The sequence below is a fragment of the Rhea americana genome, unplaced genomic scaffold (genome assembly GCF_003343005.1).
Source record: "Rhea americana isolate MKP2758 unplaced genomic scaffold, rheAme1 scaffold_194, whole genome shotgun sequence".
In the NCBI taxonomy this organism is placed as follows: domain Eukaryota; kingdom Metazoa; phylum Chordata; class Aves; order Rheiformes; family Rheidae; genus Rhea; species Rhea americana.
The window spans coordinates 1,433,716-1,454,132 of NW_028186083.1; the positions used below are offsets into that span (position 1 = coordinate 1,433,716).

The window sequence follows — 20,417 nt, forward strand, 5'->3', positions numbered from 1 at the left end:
AAAAAAAAAGAAAAAAAAAGAAAAAGAAAACCCAAAACCCAAAGGCAAGAACAGAACATTAGTGTAGAACTGTTCACGTCATATGGAACTGATCAGAACTGTAGAAACGTGAGCACATTTCCCCGCTTGATTTGATCAGACACTGTGCATGTCTTCTAAAGAACAAACAGGTAAAACCCTGTATCGGAAGCATTATGAATTTGAGGGACATGCTTTGTTTACAAAGACTGTGTTAATTTTTCTTCTGTTTTGTTCTAACTTTAGTGTATGCACTACCAAAGTGAGCACCCTAGCACTGCCCTGCTCTGCGTAAACAGACATTACAGATTTGGGGGGGAACCCACYGCCTTTGTGAGCGGAAGAAGGGTGAAATTCTATCACGTCTGCTTGCTGTGGGGTTTACTGTGCCATCCACAGACACCTGCGTTTCCAGCCAGTATTGGAAACAAGATACTGGTTAGCTAAACAATGGGTCCATCTGATGGACCACGCGTATGGTCATTCCCGTGTTTTCACTGGCTTGTAATCATTACGCAGCTTTCTGTCTCCGACTTCCAGACAGACTGTTGGCTCATTCAGAGTTTTTTATGGTCTTCATAGTGCAGTGCCGTGTGATGGAATACACGTGAGGAATGCTGTGCTCTAATCTCTGGGTGCACTCAGCTCTGTGTATGTATTTATAAAAGACTTCTAATACTTTTACAGGGGGAAAAAATCTACTTTTGCTGAGGCTGTTTGTTCGGTGTTGAGAGAAGCCTCACATATTCATCTCTTTCAGCTTTGCTTTTTCCAGAAGTCCTTTCCATCTGCATTGAGAGAGAGGTTAGGAGGACCAAAAGAATATTCATCTTCCATATAAAGCTGTCTAACGTGTAAGGAGAGTCAAATACGGATATATAGAATAAAAATACATACCATGTTAAATTAGCTCTTTTGGAAAATTTTTGCTCCAGTAATAATAGCAGCCTAATTCTAGTGCACAAACCCTATTCGCCTCCAGTTTTCTTCACCAGAAATGGTATATATTGAGGACTGTACGCTTTCCTAAGAGAGAAGTGTATTTTGTGATGTTTCAGAACAGAATTAATGCAAATTGTGTGCATAATCCCACACTAAAGACTTGGCTGACTTGCACTTGAGCAACTTTAGCCGTATTTCCTATCAACACAGTCACTACAAATCAAGGAAATTGCCAGTTAAGCCAACATTAACATCCAGACCAACCTCAGCTCACATGCCTTACTGCCCAAACATAATACCCAAATGCACTCATGGATTTCTTAGCTCCATAACAAACTGCCTTTCATTTCTAACACACACAATCAGAGTAACAGCCTTTAGCAGTAAAAGTATGTCTACTGGAGAGAATCTTGCTGAGGTCAGACGTAAGATTCTGCATTGGGGTGATGTTGAGGAAGTGGATGTGTGCAATGTGGGTGGCCTCTTTCTTGTCCAAGCCCTAACAGCATCAGCAGTCAAGCTGAAAAGGAAACTTTTAGGCAAATTTGTGTCTAAATGCAATTTAGTTTTATCTGCAGCTTGGTACCAGTGCACCACAGTCTTTCAGGTATTTACATTCACAAGATCCATCCTTTGTAAGAGCAGCGATCAGAGAAACTGAGGCATTGACGTGTTCACGTGCTAGTTCTGTATTTGCCCTTAAGCTTAAGGGCCTAAGCGTTGTGCTGCCGCCGAGACCTGTTCTCGGAGGAGGCTGCGCTGCCGGGGGGCGGGAGGAGCCCTTGGCCAGCGCTGCCGGGCCCGGAAGGTCAGGCCTGCTGCCGCCGCCGTTCTCCTGCGCGGGCCGGGGGGAGAGGGTCTGCAGGAGGCTAAGGAGGGCAAGCGGCCAGGAAAGCGGCGTCGTGATGTGGTAACTGCGGTTAAGTAGAAAAGGTGGGAAGTTAATTTAGCTTAATCTTTACYGAGGATGTTTCTCTGCTGCTCAATACACAAGAGTATGGGGGTTTGTTGTTTTTTCCTGTCGAGTTCTAAAATTCTAAAAAGGCCATATGCTAGGACCTTAACGATAGTGTACGAGCGTATTCGAACTTGTAGTAAATACATTTGTTTAGYGGCAGTGAGTAGAAGAGGCAAAGATGAAATTTGGAGCCATGTGTAAATAAACTGAGGAAGTCAATGCACTTTTATGACAAGTAAGATAATCGTTTATCCTTCGAGTCGGTGTTATGGTAAATGTGGAGACTTCTGCTCGCTTCCTGAAGGATGGTAGATTTTGATTACATTTTAAGTGCAGAATCGACACAACCAGACCTAAGTGGAAAATTCCTTTTTTTTCTTTAATAGATACGATACCTTTAAAATCACTTAAAAGGAACTTCAGTATAGTTATCAAACTGCTTAAATCAGTTCTCACTTTAAGTTAGTTAAATGTCAAAGGTTCATTTTAGGTTCTCATTTAGTAAACTTCATTAACAAAGACGGTGATAGGGACTTCTTATGTAGAAAAATGTATGTGAAATTTGCTTCCTGTAGGCTTAAACGTTATCATGATGCCTCACTTTTCTTATGTGCAAACATATTTTTTTTTTCCTTATAAAACCCTAAACTGGTAGGATGAATAGACTTCAAATATATTTTTCTAAATGTTTTTTTAAAATGGGTTATGGACTGACATACAAAGGGAGAAAAAAGTAAACAGTGCGTATAAGTTACTGTGATTCTACTGATTTTCTAATTTAATCATTTCAGTACATCCATCAGTGACCTGTTTTCAATGAAATTAGTATCTAATTTAATATTTCACTTGAAAGCTCTCAGCTCTGATTTGCTGCCTTTCAAGCAGTAAATCAGACAGTTTCTCCTAAATATGTTTATAAGAGATGCTTCAGGATTGTTTTGGGTATAAGTTATTTTGGTTGTGTTTTAATGATGTTGCTACTTCCAAGAATAATTATGGTGGAAACATCAATCTCTTTTTATATGGGCTCTTTCACAATGAAGAGCATTTTGGGGTTTCACTCGTTCCATTGAGGGTTTGTTGTTTCAGTGCTCCACATTGGTCTCACAAGTTTTTAACTTCAGGTTGAGTATTCCCAGATTTTTCAATTGAGTTCAATAGATTTGTACTGTACTGCTTCAGCTGTGATACGACTACATGACTTCAGTTGAAGTTCTGATTCGTCTTTATGAAGTTAATCTTTTTAAATTCAGCGTCTTCCAAATATTTTGTTTTCAGAAAACAATGTAAAACATGTTAGCCTTCTAGATAGAAGTTCTTAAGCTTCTTCTTTTGCAGCTATTAATCTCTTGTGCTTTTTCTGTTATTTATTTATTTACTTATTTTTTTATTTTACCTAGGGATGTTGCTGGTCACTACTGACACATTAGGCCATGATTTCCATGTTTTTCAAATACTGACACATCCTTGGTCATCATCACAAAGTGCCGTCCATCATTTGTATACACTTCACAGGGGAGAGACTGAAGCCAAAGTAAGTTAAACTATTTGAAGAATAATCCCCAGACACCTTATACATTTTGTGTATATTGGCACTTTAATGTTTGTTTCAGCACACAAAGAGCCTTTCTTATGTTATAGCTGCAAAAAGGATAAGACCACAGCATTTAACCTGGACAATAATAAATTTTTGCCCTTTACAATGAGGTGCTGTCAGATTTATTCAGATATGACACTACCTCCAAAGAGCCCAGATTATTAGCTGTGTTTGTACTTAACCTTTTCTCATGTAACATGTTAAACATTTGTCTAGTGCCTGTGAAGCAACTGTCAGAATTTGCTTGGCTTTGGTGGTAAAAGCCCAAGAAGGACAGAGTTGAAAGCAAGAGTTAATCAACGTACTCTGATTAACTTGTATCTACACGTCAGCAAAATGGGGGAAGTTGTTGGAAACTGTGGTGATAAAACRTTAACATGACAATCACATTTCTAAAGATAGAAGTCTAAATTAGGCTAGATTAGAATAGGGTGAAAAAGACTGAAATTACCTTTAAYGCTTAATAAAGTGATTTAATGTTAAATTGGAAAAAAATAAGAGGCATCACTCTTTCGCTAGTATTGCAGTGATCCATGCAGTGCAACGTGTTATGCCCGAGTACTTCACAGCCCTGCTTTCAGGCACCAGGAAAACCTCACCTTCGTAGCACTGAGTAACTGTGGAAGAACCTATTTTAAATACATAAATAAAAATGTCACCACAGGGTAAGAAATGCACTTGCTGATGCAATTAACCTCTGAAAGCGCAGGCTTGTGACAGTCTGGCAGATGTAAGYTAGTGTGACAGAGAGAAGCCTCAGGCACTGTGATTATGACCCTCRCACTAGAAGCCTGGATTACTGTGGTACCGTGATTATAGCTGCTTCAAACCATTTTCTTCCATAGGTTGTATTTTATTAGGTTTATTTTTAGACTTTTCCTTACCTTTGTAACAAGTAGAATGTGAAAGCTTTTTTAAGGGTGATTGATCACATTTTGAAAGTAGTTGATAATGTTTCAATCTGTATGAATTCTAAATTATTGGTAGCTTAAAATTGCATAATCTTTTAAAGTGTTCTTGTTGCTATTGTGCTGGAAAAAATATTTTGGACAATTGTTTACTATAGGAATGAATAACCTATGTGAGAAAAGTGAGAGGAAATCAGAAACAACCCTACTCAATACCTTGGAAAATAAGTATAATACTTATCTTAAGAGGCACTTAGTTAACAAGTTTGTCCTTTATATGGCTGCCAATTATAAACAGTTGTATGTTTGTTTTCTTTCTTTCTTTTTTGGATGGTTTTGGGATACAAATTTAATTCTGTAAAATAAGGTATCTCTAATTAGACTTTTCAAGAATGAGATGCAGCAAATCATCAGGTACCTTGGAAAATAAGTTACATCTATATTGTTCTTATATGTTACTGATTTTATAAYAACTTTGTGCTATTGAGGAAGAACAAAAAGATAAGCAAAAGTGAAAATGATTTTAAGAAACAGACATTAAAAACTTTAAAGATACTATTTGAAAGTGAGCATGTTTCAATAAGTAAAGTGAATATCTTAGAAATATATAGGTAATATAAAGGATGCATATTTGAGCTCTGTGTGTATACATACACTCTGTCATCTATTTGAGTATCTGCTCTAATGTGTTTAAGTTGGTTATTTTTGTTTTGCCCCTATGCACAAAATTGGAAATATTCTATAATCAGTATTCAAAATCAGTATACAAAAATGTATGACTACAGTTATTAGGAACAAACATTCTATTTCAAAGCTGGTAAATTTATATTTTAAAGTGTATTTTGGAAAGCAAATATGAGATGGTTTAGTAATAAATCTTTCTTGCTATGAATTTTATAGATTTAATATCTTAGAACCGAAAGAGTAAAAAACATTTAATTTTTGCTGTATATTTTAATTTGGGACATGAGGAATATGGAATGGGTATAGAATAGAGAAAAATCTAACTGGTCAGCGGCATATGAGTGGATTTTACAACTCCCTTAAAAATTAAAACTCTCCAACAACAATTGGTACCTGTAATTCCACATAAACACTTGTTGTTTAAAACATTTACATAATATGGATGTTCTTATTTTTGCTTTTTGAACAATATAGTACTTCCAGTTTTGTAGTGAGACCAGTAGTGCGTGGTGCTGTGCTCTGCTTTTTTGTTCCCAAAATTTYGTGTGTAAGTAGCATTTGACAGACAAAAATTTTGGAGATTATTCAATTTAAAATGATCGGTGAGATATTCTGAGTTGCACGTTGTAAGCCACTGTACCTCCTTTCTTGATTATAACAGTGCTTATATATTTGCAATAAGACTTCCCCCCCCCCCATTTAAAGCTAGATGTTGTTGTTGCGTTTTCATCAGTTAGTGCATTCTTGCAAATACTTACTATTGGTGTTATTAGACTGTTTAGTTCATGGACAAAGAAATTGGTACACTGATAATACTTGTGAAGGTATCATGAACCTGTCTGGATAGCTCTGAATAAACTGCTGGACAAATAGAAATTCCAAATTTAGCGTCATTCCTTGTGCACAAACTGACTGTGCATAAGGGTACAGTAAGATAAGTTTTTTTCCAAAAAATACTGGATTTGCAACATGTGCCTCATGTAGTACGTTGCATACCAGTTTTTTGCTTTGGGAGAAGAAACTTGGGAACCATATATGTCGCATTCYGAATGCTGACGGATATATCTGTTGYTCTAACAGAGTATAAGTCTTGCTTTCACCCACTTTAGGACGTCAGACCTGGCATACCTTCCTTTGCTACAGAATTCCCAGTCTCCATTTTACCTTGTCTATAGTGATGGAAGGGCAGACTAATAGCGTAGGATTTCTCATCTGTTTCCTATGAGAAAGAGACAAGTCCCCTCTGTCCTTCAAATACAGAAGTATCTTTAGCGGATTAATTTGCATGCTTAATTTTTATTTAAGAAAAAGTATGTTGTGAATTTATAATGGTATTTTCTGATTGATTTACCACAATTATGTAGTATCTCTAAGTCACACGTGTCTTTCTACTCAATCAGATGCGTTAGTTGTGCTGTCACTTTATAATGTAGTGAAAAACATGCTCCATTCTTTGATTTTTCCAAATTCATGCCAAAGTCTGGTTTCGAATTGAGAATGTCTGTCTGAAAGACGACTTTTACTTTTCCTAATCATTTTTGAAATGTACATGCTGGTTGAAGAGAGGCCTACATGGATTCTTTTTCCTTTCATGGATGTCAGAATTTTGCCTCTCAGTCTGCAAAAAGTAAAAAATGTACAATTACCATATTTTGGAGAACTTACCTTGTGGTGTGATCCTAGATATCTTGACTGGTAATAGGTTGTTTCCTTTAAAAAAAAAATTATGTATGTGTGTGTGTAAATATATATAAAACACACTTTATGTATATGAATAAAATATATATTATACTCTCTCTCTCTCTATATATATATATATATGTAAAATGAGATCAAGTGAGATCTAGACACAGTAAGTTAAAGCATAAGTATAATTAAACATGAAATTTAGGAGAACTTGCCCTCATAAAAAGTCTTTTAAGTAATTGTATGAAATTTAGGTTTGAAAAGAGTGAGTTTCTTCACATTTTTTTTTCTTACTATGACAAGCAGTGAAAGCTTCAGAATGCTGAACTTGAGAGACAAAAAACAAAACAGGAATTTTTGTATTGACAGTCTATCCCAGTAGCTTTACCTGTGCTATCTGCAATGTTTCTATTGCTGGAAAAAGAAAGGAGCTTCTTGTAATTTCCACAGCAAAATAAGCTTTCTCTKCATTGAAATGCTGCTCATAGCAAGTTGCATTGATATTCAACGTAAGATCGTATGTATTTTTTTTGTACTAAATTTAGTGTCTCCTATAGTTGGATCTGAATGCACCTGCTAGTCATCTTCTAGGTTCTTTGTCAGTGGCCTTCTTTGTAAGGCTCATACGCCATGCTGGTCTGGTCAGGGTTGGTTCCGTGATGCTGACGCAGATTTAGATACTGTGCTTTTTGAGCTTACRGTTCCTTGATGTGGAGCTAAAGTAAGTAGTAGTATTCTCCCAGACTATTCACAGTCTTTGTAACGTGATTTTTATGATTCTCTTTCAGCATAGTTTAAACAATGAAACAGAATTTATTACTGACTTCTAAGGTGTTATTAGGAATCCACGTTGTATTTACTGACTTTGAACAGCCAGTGTAGGAAGAAGCCTTATCTGCTGAATAAAGGATTGAGTTGGAATAGATAGCTCAGTTTCTAATGAAGCAACCGACTCTTTTGTATGGCAAAGATCAAGGCAAGGTAAGGTGGAAAGTGGACTTCTCTCTCATAAGTGAAGTTTGAGGAMAGCAGCCATGAAAGCATGTGAAGTGCTCAGATACTTCACTGGTTGTAGGCATGCGAGTCCTACCATCACAACTTTCCAAGTTACTTTTCTGCAAACAGTTAGAAGTTAGTATTTCAGTTAGATTGGATTAATATCTTTTAGGCTTTAAATTTTACTTGTGCTTTGGAAATTCATGTTTGGGTGGGGTTTTTTGTTTCTTAGAGAACAAGAAACCAGTTTGATTGTGCTATGTTACAGCACAAAGGTTCATTGCAAACCATTTAACTACTAAAGTTCTCAGAAAATCCACACTTGCATAATTCAGCTGTAAAGGGGACAAATGTGTGTGTGTGTGTATGTTTTAGTTAAGGATACATTTTCTTGTCTTATGGTTCCTGCATTGTGAATCAATACTTACTGCACTCGTATTTTTATCCAAGAACATTTTGCAAGTTTTTCAATAATGTATAGCATGTTCTGAGCTAAGGAAGCTCATTTACTTGCAGATGAAAGCTAGATTGTCACCTGATGATCCTTTCTCTTTGATCTGAAATTGTAAACAAAAGAAAAAGCCTGAAAACAGCATTATCTCAACCTAGAACAAATAAACGTAATGATAGCATCAGTGGGCTGATGGCCAGGGTCCTCTATAATCTTTAGAATGTCAGATTTCTGTTATTCTGACTCAAACTGCTRTTACAACTGACTTCAATCAGTATAGGTAAACAGAGAGAATGATAAAAACATTTCAGCCTGGGCTGCCASAGAACATTTTACACTTTTTTTTAGGGAATGCATAAATGTTTTTGTGATGCKACTTCTTAGAGTCTATTCCAAGTTTTGTCACATACTGTGTTCAGACAGAGAAATGTTGGAATAGTTTATAAATATTTAATTTCTTCCTATCGTTTGACATAATTATAGTTACATAGTTGCAATTGTTGAAACAGTCTCTTGAAGACAGTATTTCTGGGAAATAATCATGCCTGGGAAAAGTCTTGAAATAATAAAGACTGATTTAGGGAAGTTGATCGGTCTTTGAAAGCAGCCAATAAAAAAAAAAGGCAAAAAAATATGGTTAAAAGTAACCTAACTAGCTTGAGGAGACAGAGCTCTAGAGCACSATGGCATTTACAGTTTCAGTTATTGTTACAGAGTAGCTATTATCGTTGAAGGACCTTACATGAATGTCTCATTATGCCCAGATTCTGCCATTGTTTTATGTAGAGCTGAAATCTGTTTTGACTGCTCAGAGAGACAGGGCTGGGTCCATGTAGATCTGATGAATCACATTGTGTTAGTCCATGATTTTACTATTTTTTCACTTGTGTGTGCTGCCATATCATTTCTTTAATTTTTTTTCAACCAAAAAGTCAAATACAGACCAGTTTTCTAATTTATTTTGACCCTTGCCTCTTGAGTACTACTGCTCTTTCATGTTGTTTAGTGGTTTTGATTCTTSCTCTGCCATCTCCCTGCAGAGCATAATTAAATACTTCAGCCAGGTCCTTCAAATAATGGTAAATTTTCTCTGTGASATTCTGTAGTGTGCGTAAAACTGGGTTAAGTTGCTGTTGTGGTAATGCTAGTTATGCTTCATTGTTGTTCGCTGCTTTGTTAAGGTAGAATTTAATGCAGTGAGATGTACAAGGATGCTTATTGTTACTGATGTAACTTACCAAAATTCAGGGGAAGTAGGAGGAAAAGCACTAGGAAAATCATAAAGTGTTTTAATAGTTCTTTCTTATACTTGCTAAGAAAACACATCATTCAGTTTTGTGAGCTTCATTCTCTACCCCTTGCATTATGCACTGGCATCAGGAGTGGGTCTGCCTGGGGAACACACAAGTCCTGCTGCTGCAGCACAACTGTCACGGTTGTGTGGGTTTGCAGCCTCTCCATCTGAATCACTTTTGCTTCTGTAGGTACTGTGATAACCCAGAATAGCCTCTTCTCCTTTCTGAGAAAGCAAATGATGATGATACAAATTTAAGCAGTGTGAGGCACGTTAGTACAATATAAACTTTTAGAAGCCCTGAAATATATAGGCTAGGGCTGTCAGTCATTTTCAAGGACATGCTGTCCCATGTGATTATTTCTATAATCAACCATACCTCTGACTGCCACATTTTAATCGATGTGCTGCCCTTGCTTCTGTTTTTTCTTCTTTTTTAATTATGGCTTGAAATGTTGGTTTTAATTTTAAAAAAATAGTAAATATGTTCTAACTAACATTATATTTAAATTTGGAAAAGTTGTGAGAATAAGGAAAGAATGGTAGCAAAAAATTATCCAAATTTCCATTACATAAAGTAAGTAAATTTATGTCAACTTTGAAGAGTTAGGGTAATTCCCTCCGGATTTTCAGCATATCTGTTTGTGTAAAACAATTTTCTAATACTACAGTTTTGAAAGCCGAGTTCAGTAGAGTGATTGACAAGTGATATACCCTTTTAGAACTCCATATATGAAATTACTGTCTCACTCAGTTCAGATTCTGAATCTAGAAGTAAGATTTTCATTCTGTTTTCTAGAGTAATCAAAAAGAGGAAAGTAGGGTAGTAGATTTAAAAAGAGGTATAGGAGGAGGGTAATTGAAAGAAGGCAGGGAAAGATAGTGTAAGACCAAAGAGAAGTTAAAGAGATAGGAGATAGGAGTGAACACCTAGATGAAGTGTGTTGCAAGAAAAACTGTGAAGCTAGGAGAAAATGCAGACATTCTCCACAAAAATACTTAGTATTGCAAACTAAAATATCTTAAAGGTTCCTGAATTAAAAAAAAAATCTCAGCTCTATATTTTCCTTTACTGGGACAAATAGCAGAAGATAGATAAAATATTGAAACACAAACATGAGTATTAAGTCTGATGTTGACCTTGAGCTATAGAATAAATCCTGAATTGAAAGAGACCTACTGTGTTTTTTGCTTCATTAACATATATCTATAAACACTATGGGGTCTTGATTGATCTTTGGTATCTAAACATCACATCATAATTAACAACAAATCCAGAAATATATTATAAATACATGGAATAATAGTACATTAACCTAAAGGACAGCAATAAATTGCAATGCTTAGAATAAACTTGAAAACCACTAATGGGCCACTGTGCAGTTTGTTTATACTATAAGCAGTCAAGAACTCTGTGTAATGTACAGTAACAGTGTGGTAGATAACAACAAGTCTGATGTGCTAATTTATATACATCTTTTTCGTGGACACACACAGCTGATTTTTTTGAAGTGATTTCTGAGAATTCTGGAACAAGCATTCTGACCTTAGCTTGATCCAGCGCCTTCTTCCAGTTCTACTGAAAAGAAGTTAAGGATCCCTTGCATTGCAAAGATGGATATATGCCACTTTGACAAATTTAATTCATGCTCAAATATGAATTTGGAGAGAGACTCTGAACTGAACTCCTTGAACTTACCATTTCACTGCTGCTAGTCTTACATCTCTGAAAGACAAGCTAGGGCATCCTTGAGACTTTTAGGAGATGTAAGTGGTATCATTACAGGTATAAAGGTAGCTTCTAAAACACACTTTGTTATTGTTAAGTAAGTTTTCATAAATATATTTCTGTAAATCATAATTCAGTTCACAAATCTGTCAAGACTTTAACAAGTCCTAAAAACCTGTTTGTTCTCTGCTTCTGTAGTTTCAGCTGTATTTTAAGCAGTCATCACCATGATATTCACTGCAGTTCAGGAGTTGGTATTTGTGATCATTATTTTGAAGAGAACATTTTGGATYACATTGTTACAAACTTTCTTCCTGAAGATTGGGAATATTTCTTTTTTTGTGTAATGTTTAGCTTGAGAAAAAACATCCTGTAATGATTGTCTCCTCCTGTTTTGGCTTGAGTTACCACATGCCAGGGCCTTTGTATATTTTTTTTTAAACAACATAATCCTAAGGATGCATAGTAAATTGAACAATATTTTAGAAACATATTAATTTGTTATGCAATAAAGATACTTTTTTCTCCATTGTTCCGTAGAAAATGGTCTGAAAATTAATTGTTTTAAATCCTCTACCAAATGAAGTAGTGTAAGAGAGGGTATGTGGTAAACATGAGTGAAAGCAGCAAGTTAAAGAATTTGGCTGTGAAGTCTTTTGAAGCAAGTACAGAAGGGAAGCGATTGAGAAGGCACAGATGGGCCCATGTATCTCTTCTGTAAATAAGACTCAAAGACATTGATTTGCAGGGAGGTTTGTTAAGCACATTGCAGATAGCTGCAGTTCTGAGGGAGAAGACTGTCGTGCTAGGAACACAAAACTGTAGAACCAGATAGAAGAGGCTTGTGTTGGAGGCTGGAGTGAGCGCACAGAAGAGCAAGGAGAAAGGAAGAGAAAAGCCGTGTTCTTGAGCAAGGCTGGGACAATCAGTTTTAGAAATCAGCAAGGGAATTCAAAGCTGGATCTAAAATGAATGACACATTTGGAAAACAGTGATGTGTTCAGATGGGCCAGCACCTAAAGACAGCCATTGCCATTCTTCATGTTATTAGAAATTGGAAATGTATTCCAACAAGTKTAATGATTTTATTATACTAATGAGTTTTGTAGTTGAGAATGTTAATTTGCRTACAGTTCTTGTTTCATTTTTGACCTGTGGAAATTCTCTTTGAACAGCAAATATTTAAATACTCTTGGTGCCATAGTTTGACACTGTGGCTTTGGCGTTTCTTTTTTTGGCTCTTGTTAATCCCTAGGGGGTCTCTAATCCTTTTTGAGCGATCTATTAAGGTGAAACACTTTGTAGGCAAACTAGGAGCTTTAAGTGCTGTGACTTTATATCGGTAATACCAGAATCACGGCAAGTGCTAAAGCTGTCAGATTTCTGGGAGGTTGTTTAGCTATATCATTAGCAGATCATTTGAGTATGTCACTATAATTGAAAAGAACAGGTGTGTAGTGCTGTTTTTTAGTTTATCTATGTAATGTTGATAAAGCATTTTGTATAGTGACAGTCTGTCAGACAAATATCTTGTCACAAGACTTAAATCCTTTTTTATCTCAAGGCTTCAGGGCTCAGTTGGAAAGTTGCACTTTGATGAATACTTGCTGCTTTTGTCTGGAATAGTTGGAGTGCATTTCTGGAATATTTGTCAAGATTTTATCAGTATTTACTCCAATTTGAGTACCTAGTGTATTGTAAAACTGGCTTTAGCGAAATCTTTAAGAATTTTATTTAGTTTGTGCTGTTTAATAATATAATGAAAACTAATCTTTCATGTGTAAGTTTATTTGCCATGTTAATTCCCACTTCTGTACGTGGTTCTTTTTGGTCAGCTTTTACCTTTAAAAACATTTTGGAAGAATTGTTTGGGGATTTTTTTCTATGATAAATCATTTTAACCTAGTCTACTTGTTTTCTTGAATTGTCTGCCAGTATGGGGCTGGAAACAAAGTTGAATCTCTCTTTTAAAGCATTCCTTCCGCAGTAAGAATTTGCTTTCCATCGAAGTGTTATGTAAAGCACACTTAAGAGAATTAAATCCTTCTGGAATTCATATCTGGAAATCACAAGCAGTAGCTACAACAGAAAATATCTAACAATATTTTTACCTCAAGATCAGGCATTTTAAGGAAAAACTAAAATGAAAATCATGTTTCTCAGGTGATGGATAAGTACTTATATGCATAAAAAGAAATCAACTGAGGTCTTTCTTGGGGCTCTAATAGCTCTTTAATAAAGATTCTTGTGTGTCTGCTGTTAGTTTTATGGCATCCAGAATTCGTCCCAGAAATATGGCCAAAGTTGTTAAGTTTCTTTTTGATAAAATGTTAACCCCGAAGAGGAGGATACATCAGGAAAACCTGGATGAATGGTTGCTCCATTGAGGGATAAACTGATAGTAACAGAATTAGAAGCCATTATAGGCTTTTTTTTGAAAATACTGGCCATTGACTTTTTTGTGTGTGTATGTGTGTGTTTAAATTATGTGATATGTAAGATGTACTTCTCTGTTGATTTTTAAATACAATTTAGGGTGCCATGTATTTCTCAAAATCAGGCCCAGCATTTCTCAAAGTAGACTTTAGCAGGATCTGACTTTGAATATTCTAACTATAATGTTTAAGTAATTACACTCTCATCTACTCAGATAGATGAAAAGTGAAGTCATGAATCTGGATTTCTGGTTATCACTTAGTCACTAGACATACCAAAACCATCTGACATAAATATGAAAATGTTGCTGATTTGTGTCTTGTTCTCTTCCCTCTCCAGTCTCCTCCTTAGGTAGTTTTTAAAATTTAAAGCAAGAAAGCAGCTGACATAGAATGTGTCATTGAAATGATTTCCCAACACTTTGTATAAGTAAATTAAATTTAAAAAATTACAGCAAGCTCTTGTGGATTTATGTAGTGCTTTGCAACACAGGTTGTTTTAATGAATGTAGGCATCCTGAAAAGAAAAATCTCAGAATATTTTGAAAAGTACATTTAAACTAGGTATTAAACTCTACGAAAGATCTTTGATCAGTCAGTATTTATGAGAAAACTCAAGTTAATGTCTGAATTTAGTCTTTTCTTTCATGATTCCTATTAAGATTTGTCCTTTAAAACGTGACAGTCCTGTTTAGATGAGTGCACGTTAACCATATATCCATTTCACTTTTCTGTTTCCCAGGTACAAGATATCTCCTTCAGCCATGACTGTCGTTGGGTTGTGGTCAGCACGCTTCGTGGCACTTCCCATGTTTTTCCCATCAATCCCTATGGTGGACAGCCTTGTGTCCGAACACACATGTCACCCCGAGTGGTAAATCGCATGAGCCGATTCCAAAAGAGTGCAGGTTTGGAAGAGATTGAGCAAGAACTGACTTCTAAACAAGGAGGTCGCTGTAGCCCTGTTCCAGGCCTGTCAAGCAGCCCATCTGGCTCACCGCTCCATGGTAAATCCCTCTRTTTGTTTGTTTGTTTGTTTGTTTATTTTTCTTGTAGTTTCCCCTGCCTCCCTGCTGACACATACGTTGTCAGCAAATTTACCCCTTGAATCAGTATTTCTCACATCCTCAAAGATACTTAATTATCTGCTAGATAGCTGCCTCCCTTCACTATAGTATTCCAACTTCACATTTCAGTAGTACTTGCCAGCAATTAGAAAAATGAAAATGTTGGCTTTCCAGGAGATTACAAGACTAGATTTAGATCGTTCTATTTGCCCACCTAGATTGTGCCATTAAAAATACGAGAGCTTCATAAAAATAAGGTGCTGTGACTATTGTGCAAGAGTATGTAGAGTATGCAGGTATTATAGGAATGAGCAATGGTAGAAATACTTGAAGATAGTTCTAATTTTACAGCCACTTAAGTAAACTATACTATCTCAAAGGTGTTAATAACTTCCACTCTAAACTGAAAGTTTTGTGGTCTGTAGGTTTCAGAGTTTGTTTCACTGCTAACTCAAGGTCAGTAATCTGGCCTATATTTAAATGCAATTACCTAAAATTCTCATTGCTCATCCACAGGAATGACTGTGGAAGACATCTGGATATCCACATTAAATGTTATTTGAGAAGAAACGCAATAAGTAGGCAAAATTGAACTTGGTGGCATAGATTTTATCCATTTCAAATTTTTCTTTTTATTTTAGCTATGTGGCCAATAATAGAATATACAAAAGAGAAAAAAAAATCCAAAAATTGATCTGTAGCTCCTACTTTTGTGGTGGATATGCTTTGGGGAAACTAAAAGGAGAAGGGAAACCTCTAAAAAGGTTCAAAAATCATCAATGTTCCAGCTTCTTCAGTTTGTTTTTTGCTGTTTATTTTGCTCTCCTCTTTGAGGTCATTCTTGGAGTTTGTTTGGATTCAGAGTTTGCTGTTTGGGTTCAGAATTTGCTCATTCTTACCTTTTCTTTTGAGTAAGAGTAAGTCGGAGCTTCCCTTGAAGTGAATGGTGAAATATCAGTTTGGGAGGGCCAAACACCCCTTTCCAGCCTAAGAGCATTACTCTCTGATCGCTGTTAGTATTAGATGTGCTTGTGAAAACTCAACTGCTGGATGTTCCTACTGTCATAGTCAACGTTTGCTGCTAGAGATGATCTCTGTGGGGCTTCTGAATCAAAGGGGCATTTTCATTGCTTGTTGATTATTAAGGGAGCAAGAGTTCTCTCAGAAGAAACCTCTGTGTTTTCTCTCTTGAATTTTTCTAAACTAACATTGCTGTTCTGAAGCATCTACCATGTTCTTCTGCCTGGAGCCATCAGAGGTCACCCAAATGTCTCAGCAGTCTCATTCTTCTTGGTGATACGTGTGTATCTTACCATTGTAGCTTTTCTGTCACCGTTTATACAGCAACTCAGCATGTCATGCTTGAAACAGACTTGGCATTCCTGTAAACAATTATGGCGCATCCAATTTCTTTTGACTGTGGGCATCACATAGAGAAGAGGAAGGTGCTATCAAGTTTTGTAGCTTTTATCCAACAAATTCTGCTCTCTGTCAAGGGAAACTACAGTAAGTTGTTGCCTTTACAATATTCCTARGTATATTTGATGTTTTAAAATAGATTTGAGATGTTTTATGAGAAGCAGCAGCAGTTTCATTTGACATTACCATTTCACGGACTTCAAGGCAGAAAGGTTGCTGTGACTACTGAAAAGTTGATAATTGGGCCTCAGTAATTGGAAGTAGTGAGTGATGAGATCTTCTGTGATGATGATCTCAAAAGTAATACTGCAGTCTTTTACAAGAAAGTGGTTCTTCCTCATCTGCTACTCTAACAAAACACATRTCCACTCAGCAGACTTAGCATAAGAGTATGCAATAACTGTAGGATATTGGGCACATGTTATTGTTTAAATGAGATAATCCAGAACACCGTGGTGCTTTGAATGAAAATAAGAGATTTTGGACTTGAAACAAAACAGTTCTGTGTGTATTACCAAAAAAAAAAAAAAAAAAAAGAAAGAGAGAAACTTAGACAAAAGATAAAGATGTTTAGTTTTAAATAATCTTAATTTGGTAAAATGCCATAATATTTTTAGCAATACTTATTGCTGCTTTTTCATTTTGATAATCTTTTAGTTTACCTAGCAGAAGTCAGGCAGGATACTGAACACTATTATATGCTACTTACAAAAAAAACTTTATTATCAACTTGGAAAGAAGAAAAAAATGAAGTTCACACTGACTTTCAATGGAGAGATTTTGTGTGCATGTGTGGCAGTTGGATTAGCCAGCACTGTGGTGATTATTCTAATTTGTGAACTAAGATGGATTTACACAGATTGTAACAACTCCTTATCATACTGTAATGTTAAATTATTTTCTTTTGGAGGAGTTACGGCAGTCTTGTGACAGGAGAATAGCTAGTACTCACAGCAGAACAGAACAGTTCTGGGTAATAATTCTTAGCTTTACTTTTAACTTGCTGTGTGACCCCTGGTAAATATTATTCAACTGATTTTTGTATACTCATTTGCCACTTTGTAGCACAAAAATAATCATCTCTCTGGAGTGTATGTGTAGCATTTAGTTTGTAAAAAAAACTTTTGAGATTACCAAAAACTATTATTTCACGTCTTTTTTGGTCTATTTATGAGTTTTTGTACTTTCTTTCCATAGAATATTGAAGAATAGAGTGTTTTTAATTCATGGGCTCTTAGAATTTTTACAAAGTTGGGAGTTAGACATATGTTCTTACTTTGTATTACTATTCAAGAAAGAATAACTGTTACTTTCCTTAGTCATCCTCCTAAATGCAGAGGATTATAATGGAAATATTAGCATAGATAAGTATCCCAAAAAGCACTGTTGCAAATTCAGAAAAGATTGTGGTAAACAGGTTTTATTGCTGGAGTGTATACGTGTCTGTGTGTGTGAARTCTTGACATCATGATTTTCCTTTTTATGTCTTCCACAGTTTAGAGAAGTTTTGAGTAAGYCCTAAGCTACAAAAACTCCTGTTTGTCTTTCTGCTAGTATTTCTTTCACGTTACAGTAACATTGCAACAATCTTACGCCAAAAGAATGGAGTTCTGTGAACAAAAAGCTTGTAGGTTATCTCTTCTTTTGGCTACCAATTACAGCCCATTGATATAAACTTGTGTTTTGTTTTTGTTGCTGCAAATATTTGCAGAGTTCAGACTTCGTAATACTTTTCTCACTTGTTTTTTAACTTCTGGTTTCAAAATGAAACAGTTTGCTCTGTGTATAGTAGCAAGGCAATCTATTTACATTTTGTTCTGAGTACCCTACCAATTGTTTACTCATACAATGTAAGCCTTTATTGGGGATGACAATGAATTCATTTCCAAATGAATCATCGTTTGGCTTTGTTCTTTTTAGCAGAATGAAATAAACTGTTAAATACAAGATGATAAAGAGATTTTTTTTCACCTTTTATAGCTAACATAGATTTTGTTTGGGTTATTTTATCTGTTAATCCAGCAAGGTTATATTTTTCTCATTCAGTTGGGTTGCCAGAGTATGTTGTCAGTAATATCTGAGTTAAGTTGGTATCCTTTTATGGGCTTTTACTATTATAAGACTATTATGACCTCAGTTGGTTGCAGGGCTGCAAGTTAAAGTAGAATATGGCCTTATGTGACCTTTTTACATATGTAAAATAGAGGTAATAGTATGTAGCTGTCTTACAGGTATGCTTTGTTGTGAAAATAGAARCCATTGTATGACTCGTAAGCATTGTTTTGCAAATTAAAAATTAGTGTGTATGATCATTTTTCTCACACCAAGTCTATCTGAATGTACTTAGAGCTTTTATCTGTTGTTCATTGCAAGGATTTCCAAAGTCATAACATAGCACAAATGTTAACATATTAAGTTAAGCGTACATGGAACCTTTCATTACACATCTTCACTTACGAAGAACATTCAATAATAATAAGATTTGTTGTTGTTGTTGTTTTTTAATGGTGGATTGAAGTTTTTACTTGGGTTGTGTAGTTTTGCTAAAAGACCATTCATGATATGCGGTGATTTGGTTTTAAAGTTAATGCCTAAGTGGAAACGTAATACATAAATTTAGAACTGAGAAAAAACAAGCTGTACTTTATGTATAGCGTTTAGGCTTGAATTTAGCTCTTTAGGAATATTCTATTATAGTATGTTTTCCATTGTAAAAATCTGTTTTTTGATTTTAGAAATTAAATGGCTCTCACTTTTCCTTCCTTTGTAACGAACATGCAACATGATTAAAATCCAAGCATAAATCCAGAAGTTTGGTAAGCATGCAGTCTGAGATGCTTTAAATATTTTCACGTTACTTTTCACTATTTCCCAGAGTGAAACTCCTTTTACTAGAAGAATTCTTATGGGAAAGCAGAGTTGAAAGGACTGACATCATCAGCCCTTCCTGAAAAACAGATTGGTTTCCTTTAAGTAACACTCACTTAAGAAACCACCTATTTAGAGAGAGGAGGACAAAAATAGTTTCAAAGAAAATTAACTATATAATAACTTAAAACACTGGGAGGCAGCTCCTTTCCGAAGTTTAACTTAAGAACTGGCAATGTAAAYGTGGGCTGAGAACAGTTATTTGAAATGTCTCTATTAAGCTTTTTCTTTTTTTGTAAACTGTAGCATCTATCTCCTGAAAATAAGTTTTATAAAGGTATAGAAACAATAAAGAATGCTATAGAACGGGCCCAATTTTTGACGTGCTCTCCGTGCTTACACCTCTTTGACCGTGACTCTCTGCGGCGGCGTTGCGCTGGGAATGTCCTTCTCGGGGGCGGCCGTTCCCGCCGGCTTGTTTTCCGGATCCGTCTGGCGGGGGGACGCGCTGCGGAGGCCSCTGCTCCGCGGAGGCCGCTGCTCCGCAGGGCCCCGCGTCGCGCCGAGGGCGGCGGCGGCGGTCGCGGCCCCTCTAGAGGGCGACGTCTTCTCAGCGATGGCCGCGCAGGCGGCGCCGCTGGCGCCGGGTCTGGGTTTGTGACTTACCCTCCTGCGCGCGCTGCCGGAGTAACACTTCACTCTGGCTTGTGCGAGATAAGTTTTCAGAGGAAATTTTATTCATGCTTCGAGAGAATGTGTTTCTGATTGCACACACTCTCTCTTTCCTTTTTTTAAATATACATATTTACTGATGACTCCAGACAAGCTCTCAGGTGTGCTCTTGGTTATTTTGTACACGTAAAACATACTGAATACCGTAAGAAGAGACTTTTATTTTTTATTAGGGCAGTAAGAGTTTACCTTGCAGTCGATGAGTCTCTCTTGTAGATCCTCTGACTTCAGGGGAGGAAAGGGCCGGTTATAATTTATAACTGCTCTGTTAACTTCACACGCACATGGCGTTTCCCTCTAGAGGTTGCARGCAATTTAAAGCAAACAAACAAAAAATCCCCAAATGGCCTGCGGGGCCGTTCCTGCCTGGCGCGGCTTAGGGTGGTCGCCGCCTTCCGGAAGGTTCCGGGCGCTGCGGGCGCCTGGGGCTGCGTGGCCGGCGGTGGCCGATGCCGTGGGGGCGCGTGGGGCACCTGCAGCCCCTCGGAGGCACCGGGTCGGGCACCGGCCGTTGCCGCAGCGGTTGCGAACGAGCCGGGTTTTTAGCTGCCGTATTGCAACGGTGCAGTGAAAGCAGCGGGCGGTATATTTTGCATATTTTTTGAAGCGGAAGGAAAAGATCCATTCCCTTCA

General features: G+C 36.6%; 1 protein-coding gene across 7 annotated transcripts in view; it reads left to right on the top strand.

Annotated features, from left to right (window-relative positions):
• The window catches only part of BCAS3 (BCAS3 microtubule associated cell migration factor), a 372,504-nt gene that overhangs the window by 106,986 nt on the left and 245,101 nt on the right, over nucleotides 1-20,417 (top strand). For all 7 annotated transcript variants that reach the window (XR_014895586.1, XM_085302933.1, XM_085302935.1 and 4 more), the window contains exons 14-15: nucleotides 3,319-3,452; nucleotides 14,441-14,705. Coding sequence is in view for 6 of the 7 variants with exons in the window: in XM_085302933.1 (XP_085159059.1) it covers nucleotides 3,319-3,452; nucleotides 14,441-14,705 (399 nt within the window). In the remaining variant the exon portion in view is untranslated. The remainder of the gene's footprint in view (nucleotides 1-3,318; nucleotides 3,453-14,440; nucleotides 14,706-20,417) is intronic.